This window comes from Trachurus japonicus, chromosome 24 (assembly GCF_045865225.1).
Source record: "Trachurus japonicus isolate A0001 chromosome 24, Traja_1.0".
Classification (NCBI taxonomy): domain Eukaryota; kingdom Metazoa; phylum Chordata; class Actinopteri; order Carangiformes; family Carangidae; genus Trachurus; species Trachurus japonicus.
In genome coordinates, this window is record NC_140930.1 from 23,459,999 (window position 1) to 23,468,869 (window position 8,871).

The 8,871-nt window shown below is 42.0% G+C and overlaps 2 protein-coding genes across 2 annotated transcripts; one reads left to right on the forward strand and one right to left on the reverse strand.

Annotated features, from left to right (window-relative positions):
• Positions 1–416: 416 nt before the first annotated feature.
• On the forward strand, positions 417–3,985 carry mrps18a (mitochondrial ribosomal protein S18A). Its single transcript, XM_085770632.1, has 6 exons — positions 417–588; positions 1,075–1,106; positions 1,481–1,585; positions 1,679–1,802; positions 3,243–3,315; positions 3,437–3,985. The coding sequence occupies exons 1-6, from the start codon at positions 441–443 to the stop codon at positions 3,579–3,581; spliced, it is 627 nt and encodes a 208-aa protein (XP_085626758.1). The 5' UTR covers positions 417–440; the 3' UTR covers positions 3,582–3,985.
• Positions 3,986–4,062: 77 nt separating this feature from the next.
• rsph9 (radial spoke head component 9) lies at positions 4,063–7,126 on the reverse strand. The gene is made up of 5 exons (XM_085770631.1): positions 6,719–7,126; positions 6,460–6,625; positions 6,048–6,177; positions 5,822–5,968; positions 4,063–4,319 (listed from the first exon to the last, which is right to left on the reverse strand). The coding sequence occupies exons 1-5, from the start codon at positions 6,943–6,945 to the stop codon at positions 4,141–4,143; spliced, it is 849 nt and encodes a 282-aa protein (XP_085626757.1). The 5' UTR covers positions 6,946–7,126; the 3' UTR covers positions 4,063–4,140.
• Between the last annotated feature and the right edge of the window lie 1,745 nt (positions 7,127–8,871).

Genomic DNA, 8,871 nt, shown 5'->3' on the forward strand with positions numbered 1-8,871 from the left:
CTTGTTTACAAACCATGCTTTCATGTTGGATTTTCCTCTCCTCTTAATTTTGTTTGATACTGTGCCGCAGTGTGTTTTGTGGTCAGCCTAAGATTAATTACACCTACATGTTGGCTCATAATATGTGGTCCTTTGAGTCAAAGCTTTTGATAAAGGTTCAGCCATGTTTATCTGCACTTTTAAAGGAATTTCCTTTTGGCCATACAAGCTGTTTTTTTATCAAATCAGTTCATTAAATAACAAATTCCACACTCCGTGGACATGGGTGCAATTTATTTTTGATTTGTGTCCCTCTGTAACCTACTTGCAGTGCAGTTCATTTACCAGCATTAGGAGCTTTTCCATTGTGTAATAAGAGGCGTTCACCGAGCGTGTCGCTGTTGTCACTCTCGCGAGACTAACAGACAGGAAGAGACGAAGACGAAGGTCAGGAATTGAACATGGCTGCGCGCAGTGTGTTGAGGTCTGTCTGGACCTCACTTGCGGGCTTAAACTTCGGGGGTACAGGGAGCAGCGTCGGTGTCCTTCAGAGGACATGTGTCCCCCAGCTGTCTGCGTTAACCGTCCAGAGCAGAGGGATCCGTCAAGGTGAGGCTGCCTGGCAACGGGACGGCTGTAGCATGGCACCGTGTTAGCTAGATATTAGCATATAAAGGCAGGATGGGAGGCATCCATCCCAGCGCAGTGATGTTAACAACGGAAAGAGCTGCAAGAAATATCATATAGCCTATATACACCTGTGAGGAAGAAGTGCAAAACAATGTTTTTATGGAAAACTTGAATGAGTATTGAAGGAGACAGTACTTCTTTCTGTTATCCTACCAGTACCATGAGCTAAGTGTCAAAGTATTTGTTCTAATTTATTCTTCTCCTCACTTCAAGTATCTTAATAGCCTATATTGTGAAGTTTCACTGAGTTTGAGCCAAATGAAATTATTCAAACAGGTTGTATCACAAGGCATTGTAATTGCTGCTAATGTTTTCCACAGATTAGGAAGGCAGCATAGTAAAACAGAAGCTGCAATGTCTAGGTCTGTGATTGTAGGCTAATCTGGCATGCTTTCTTTTTTGTAGTGGTGGAGAAGCAAGAAGGCAAAATGACAACTGTAAGTAAAAGCATGTTGTGATGTGAAACTAACAATAACTGTGCTTTCATGTGTTTTTCTGCTATATTCTGGTTGTTATTCATCATCCATCAGTTCGATTTGTGTTATGCACACAATGTTTTGATAGTTTTACATACGCCATGACACTGCAACAGTCCATCCAGAACATAGCAGGCGGCACATGTGTCGGCTTGTTTTCAAAAGGAGAGTCTCCTCTGACCTCTGTTAGATACTTCAGGGTCGGTGAGAGACACACTTTAATGAAAAACCATCTTGCACACTGCACTTGCTAATTTAATTAAAAAGATGCACTTGGCAAATATGCTACAATTTATATTATGAGACCCAGTGTTGTAACATTCATCTTTTGTCAGGTTGAAGGACAAATCATGGACGTTCCACTAGGACCACAACCTCCAAACCCCACCGCCAAATGTCCAATCTACAGATGGAACCTTCAACACAAATACACCTACACGGTAAATGCATTCACAAGCATGAAATGAACGAATTACTGATCTGATAGAAAGTGTAACAGCTGTTAATTTCCTTGTTATTTTCTCTCTTCCCAGGATGTCTTGTTGCTCAGTCAATTCATCAGGTCAGATGGAGGGATGCTGCCAAGGAGAGTCACTGGTCTCTGCCCTGAGGAACATCGCAAGATTGCCATCTGTGTGCAGATGGCTCACAGAGCAGGTCTGTTACTATCTCACTCTCATTTTTTGCAGTTTCAAATCCTACAGAGATCCTCATCCTTTTGTATTTTGAGCTGAATAAGGACAGAAGCAATCCTATCACAGTTTTGGCTGTGACGCCACAAAGCTCCAAATTGTCTAACAAGAAGTCTGGACTCAGACATACCGGATAAAGAGAAAGCAGGAAGGAAAAGCCCAACAGAGGTTGTAAAGAAAAAGTACTACATCACCTATAACTGCTCACTAGGGATGTGAATCTTTGGGTGGCTCACGATTCGATTCAAAATCGATTTTCGATTCAACCGATTCTTGATTTTCTTTTTGCGATTTTTAGTTTGCTTTATTAACACCAGACCATGTGAAAAAGTTGAATGATGATGATGTCTACAGATTATTATATCAGAAGCCATATTTCCCCCCAAAAAATGCACATCACATGTTTCAGATTTATTTAGCAGCAATATATGTGAACCATTTTAAAGTAAACTGCTACATGAAGCTGATTTTATAGGCTACTCTCTTTTCAAAAGCCTGGACTGAAGGGATGTGAATATGAAGGGGTGTCTCTATTCGATTCAAAATCAGTTCTCATGCACATGCACATAGACATGTATCACCTGTAACAAAAGCGCTGCTAAAAAAAAAAGAAAGAAAGACGGCACTCCGCTCTCACGCCAGCTGACCTGCAGCCTGTCTGCAGCGCCACAGAGGAGCTGTCAGAGGAGCTGCTGCTGCTGGTCCTCTCTCTTCAGCCTGGTGTTTGGCTGCACTTTGTATGAGTTTAAAAAAGTGAAGATCTAACGTCACCTGAGCACCAATCAGCTGATCCAGAGCGCAGTGGATGTGGCTGCTCAGCTGGAGCGCGTGTGTGTTTAACGGCAAAAAAACCAGCGATCGTCCTCTCTCCTCAATAGAGGGTCGGTTGCTGATGGGCACAAGCCTAGTCACAGACATTCAATAGAGCATTTAAATCAGATCAGTTAACGTTTGTAGGCGGTTAACAAGCGTCGAAACATATTATTTTTGGAATTATGATCTGGAGATTATTGCAGCCCCATTCATCATTAATTAATTAGATTTTCAGTGGTCCTCTTCCTATGAACTGCTGTCTTTTTCTACTGCAGTACATGCATCTGGATCCAGGTCCAACCACCAAAATAGTTAAAACTAGTCAGTAGCAGTCAGGTTATCAGCACATCATTTGAAAACATTTCTTGAGAAAAGTTAAAGGGAAAGTCTTCCAACATTCTTCAGAAAGCTTTTCCACCTATCATGCTGTGTGACATTTGGTGACAGGGATAAGGAATTCATTTTTCAAATAAAAATAGGTTAGAAAATCAATCATGTACATTTCTGCACCATATACTGATATGTGGTTGTTTTTGATGAGTTCCTGTTACGTTCAACCTTAACTTGTCTGATTGTCTCCTTTGTGTTCAAGGCCTACTCCCTGACCACAGACCCAAACTTCCAGAGGGCCATGTCCCAAAAAATCCCAAGCCACAACTTAACAGGTGATGTACATATTAGTTTTTTTTTGTATGTTTTTCACTATTATTTACCAATTCTGACCATTGATGCCTGGTGCAAAGACAACTATTAATAATCATATATTTTACATGTTTTTCTGCTCAGATACCTGACTCGCTGGTCCATTAACTCGGTGAAACCCATCTATAAAACTGGACTGAAATGGTGTAAGAGGCGCATGGCAGTTGGCCACCCAGCGCTCAAGGACAATGTGCGTTACAGTGTCAAACCGCTTTACACAAAACACTGAAGGAAAGCAGAAAGCCTGATAAATCTGCACAGCAGCTGCAGGAGAGCAGGCGGACCCATTATGCAAGATGTAGTGGATTTCTACGCCTTTCAGCTACATCTGCAATCTACCTTGACTTTTGTCACACCACCTCGGGAAAAGACCTAAAAGCTTCATCCATCTGTATTTATTCTACCTTTTTGTTTATTAAGCCTGGTCATGCTTTTAATGAGTCACGTTGAGCCCCACACAGAAACATCCATTTTGTCTGTGTGGGTTTTCAAAAGAGCCCTTGAAGTGCACTCACTGACAACTTAATGTGAGCAACAATCGGGTCAGTGTTTCAAAGTAGGTGGTATGTTGACTGTGTATACTCAAGGCAACACAGATGTGCAAATAAAACTTCTGTTTACTCTGCCTCTCAACATCTGTTTACTGTATAGGAATATCTTTTGTGCAAGAGAACAAAATTGAACAAAAAGCTTGCAGAAAAACTGCATTACAAAACCCCTTCTAGTTTATTTGTCTGGTGACATGTTACATAAAAAAACATATAGGTTTAGCTCTAACTCAAAGAGTCCTAGGATGTCTCTTCATACTGTAGCATGAAGGGAAGGTCCAAGTTCTTGGTCCCGTCACCGATGTAGATGTATCCATGCTGCGGTGTCATTGGCACGTGGTAGAAGGTCAGGCCGCGCCACAACAGGCTGCTCAGCACACACACTTTGCTAGCACATTCAAACTGGAGACTCCATGACCCTGCACACAAATGCAGAAAACTTATGAACAGTTGATGTTAAATGCAAGAGGCTGATAGATCATGCTCTCTGACAGCAAAGTAGACAAGTAGAGTAATCTTTGGAAATTATTCTAAGATGATTATACTACTCAAATGCTAGGGGCAGCCAAGGGATACTATAATAAATCAACCCATTGTGCTTTTGATAACTTAAGTCTAACATGTTTTTCATTGTGTCGGGGAGTGTCCATGAACCCGTGACCCAGGGAACTGAGAACTGGATCTTCCACCATATAAACACAAAGCCATTGGATTTATTCCTTTTCACAAAAGCTAAATAAGACATTTGCTTTACTCTGTTTTTTCTTTTTACATATATCAAAGTATGATACAACTTATAGTAAAAATGACTTAAAAGTTTGGAATGTAATGCCCAGGTGCTTTCTTCTGCAGCAGGGGAAGCTGTAAATCAGAAGCTGGAAACAGAGGTTGTAGAAAAAGGGGGAGAGGAAAGCACCTGTCATTTGGTGGAGATACATCAGACCCAATTTTCCCCAGAGTCCCATTTATAAAATGTGAAGTCTTCTCCTTTTCAGCGAATGCGTGCAATCTGCCGTTAAGCAGTCTGCAGCGAGTGTGGCAAAGAGACAGCTGTGTGGTGTCTGCTGCAGTGACGACACTGCCGACATTCATATCGGGTCAAAGAACACACTCAAACATATACACATGTGGAAGCTCTCCTAAATCAGACATCTGTTGCATGTGAAGTCACTGACGCTAAGCTATTTTTCTGTCTTTTACACTTCATTCATATTGTTTTTTTGTTTTTTTTTACGGTATTAGTGTCTACCTTCTGAGTTAGTTTGTTACAACATATGAGACACTGTTCAAGAGTTCACCATTATTTGGACACAACAAAACACAAACCTGCCTTGCCTGTTGGGAATTGGATTTCTCAAGAAAACTTTGCCTGCTTTATTCAGTAGCAGTCAGGTTATCAGCACATCATTTGAAAACGTTTCTTGAGAAAAGTTGAAGGGAAAGTCTTCCAACATTCTTCAGAAAGCTTTTCCATCTGGCAGGCTGGGTGATATGAAGGCTTAAGGCATAACCTTGCTTAATCTACCATTTTATGGTGAAAATGATCCATGTGGTCGATGGCTTGGAGAACACGCCTCTTGATTTTCAGTGCAATGCATCAGTATAATGATTTCTCGTCAAATCCTGCCTAATTTATTGCCATGTTGCATGCAGTTGGAACACACAAGTTGTATCACTGGCATAGTTAATGTCTTGTTAACATGTTACTGGAGAGTATCCTCCCTATAGCTGTGTTAGTGGGTCCACTCCAGATTATATGATGACTGTTTTTTCTTTATGAGAACTCACCCAACATAAAAGAGGGGGTAGCTGAGAGCACAGAAGTGCTTGCAACAAGTTCTGTAAGATGTCATGTGTTCTCAGTTGTAGGTGATGTGATATTTTAGTGTAGGGTTGACCGAGCCCTGGCCTGTGGCCTCACCTTTAGGAATATCATCATCCAGGACATCCAGAAAATCAATAGCTGGGTTCAGATCGCCCATCTCCAGGATGGATTTCTTCTTCAGATTCTTTGGTTCGCTGAAGTGAAGGAAATTGCCAAGCTTCCCCGCTTCTGAGTGAGACAAACCTGAGAAACAATGCACACGTATAAGAAGTTTGAATGGAACAAGCAAGTTACCCAGTGGTACACAGTTATTTGTGTTTACCGCTAAAACTGCGGTTGATCTGGACAAGGCCATGTGGACTCTTGACGAAGGCCCCACGTGGCACCACAGAAACCTCCTCATCAATCTGATGAACTGTCACTGCCAGCCTGCTCTCCTCACTGACTTTGGTCTGAAATGAAGAACAGTTCATTACTACAGGTAGTGTTAATATCAACCAGAAAAAAAAACACTGAATTACTTCTGCTTTGAGACTAATGTTCATTCTCTTCAGCATTTGTCTTGCTGACCTTAAGACACTTTTATACATTCATCTTTCTTTGTGTTCTACCCCATAATGCCGTCTTAAAGTATATTTCTTTGGATTTGAAAACACTTGTTGAGTTTAATCTGAGACTGACAGTATCTATGTTCAGTCTGCAGCTACACAGCATTGAACAATGATCACACTTACCCATACCTCCTCCTCTTCAGCCTCATCTTCCCCTTGCCTGCGGATCTCAAGATGCTCATAGACATATGAGGGGTCCCCTATGAAACGAGTCTTGGCAGCTCTGGACACCTCATCAATCATAGACTCTGTGGCAGGAGGCAGCAGGAACCAGTCCATACAGTTAAAGCTGGAGTTAGATACACAAACAGATATTTCAGTCAGTCGAGGGCAGACATGCACTGCCACTGACTAATGAAACACAGTTGACCAGTTAACCTACCTATACAGATTCTTTCTATCCTTCATCTCATCTTCTCCTCTTCCCTGAGCGATGAAGTAATCTTCCTTTAACCCCAATATTTTGCCCCAAAACAGGACTCGATGGAACTTGTAGTTTTTCTTCAAAATAACCAAAGAAGTCTGTAGAGCAGTTCTTTGCTCCACGTTTAAGGTGCACCCACCTCCACTAACGAGTTCCAAGGAATAGTACAAAGAGTTTGAGTCCATTGTTTGTCCACCGAGCAGCGTTATATGGCAGATATTAGGCTATTGTAAAGTTATTCGGCTTTGTTTTATCGCTACTTGCTAGCCAACAGCGGTAACGAAAGCTTTCAGGTTCGAACGCTACCAGACTTGTTGTGACAACAAACCAACCGCGTTGATGTGGTTGCCATAGCAACGTTTGAAGTGTCTGCCTGCCCTGCTGAGTTGAGTGAGCTGGATATGACGGAAACAAAATGAAATTGTTAACACACTTTTGGGTGTGTTTCATCGTGGTGTTAATAAAAACCAGATCACGTGGGAGTGTAAGTCTGACGAAGCAGCAGCTCCGGGTCATTATATGAAGAGGACTGCTCAGCTCCCTGCTCAGTGCTGTTGAAGGTGAACACACGAAATGAGCCGTCTTGTCTTCGTCTTGTCTAAAGATTTATTTATTCGTGCTAGAACAGACACTGTCTCAGAAGTTTTTGTTTCTATTTTGGTAACAAAAACGTAACGTCTCTCCTATTACAATATTTCAACATTGCTAAAGCTAGATTAGATAGCAACCTCAACAGCCTCGGCCGCGGGACACAGGACTTTTTTTAAAGGGTGCAAAAGAGGACACAAATTGAATGTAACAGGGGCGTGTTCAGGAAGTGGCCTTGGGTGGCACGCCCCCCCCCCAAAAAAAAGAAAGAAAAAAAAAATGATGGGCTACATGCCCAGTCAGAGGCATTTTATACATTGTTTTATACTGGCTTTTGTCAAGTAGGTAGGTCTATTTTTCTTGCAGTGTTAGTAATCGGAGTAGATATGGGTTTGCAGACAAAACTGGGTATGGCAACGTCATCACAGATATGGGGGACATTTCTCATTGTTTCCAAGCGGAGTCAAGCAGCAAAAGAAAAGAAGAGGAGTTGGCAGGACTTCTCGAGTCAAGTAACAGCGCATTTTATTGTCAGTAATGGCATTATGGGAAGTAACTTTAATTAGGCTAATCGTTACTGAAAAAAGTAGCACCGTTAGGAATGCCGTTATTGCCATCACTGTTGCTTAGTGAGCACATTGGGTAATTTACATATTTCTCTCCCTTGTTTTCTGTGTGTTTCCTGACATGATCTCGCATTATTGAGTTCTTACCAACTTCTCTGTACAGTTGTGATATTGGGCTCTCTGTGTTGGCTTCAGGCACTCTCCCTTTCTCAGCCAAGAAGTTGATGACAGCGAGGGGAGCATGCAGTCAGTGGGAAGGACCAAGGGTTGGCAGTTGAACCAATATTGAGGAGAGAATCAGTTAAGCCCTTTGGACAGCTGGCAGGATGCACACTCAGATCCCTCTAACATGTATGGCACAGGGGAATAGGAGTGAATAGTGCTCGAAAATCAATGCAGAATGCCGTTGTGAACACACAATCATTGTGGATGTTTGTGGGCTGGATTTACAGCCAGTAAATAAGTATGGTATTAACAGAATGAGCCTGTTGTTGTGATTTATTGTGTGGGAGGAGCTCCGTGCATACGAAGGTGTGATTCCTTGCTTGTCCTCTGAGCAGCCACATACAGCGCAACTCTACAGCTACAAAAGTTATTTTGTTTATGTAGAAAAGCCAAGAGGCTGCATCATCATCTGAAGTAAAGTGATCGTGATTATTAGGGCCCAAGCGCACTATTGTAATGGCTGTATTTATTATTCTTTGTCCGTAATAATCACATTTTTGGCGGCTTGCCCAGGCTCAAAACATGCAAGCGTGGCAAAAATTCAAGTAAACTAAAGTCATTGCACATGGGCAGGGCAAAATGGCTCTCTAGCGCCCCCCGAAGGCCCTCTGACATGCTTCACCTACATTATTTATTTATTGCTCCCAGCAGGTTTCTTCTCTCCATCTTCCATCATACGTCGTCCTAACATGTCCAAAATCTAATTACATGATAACAGTCCACCCCTGCAAA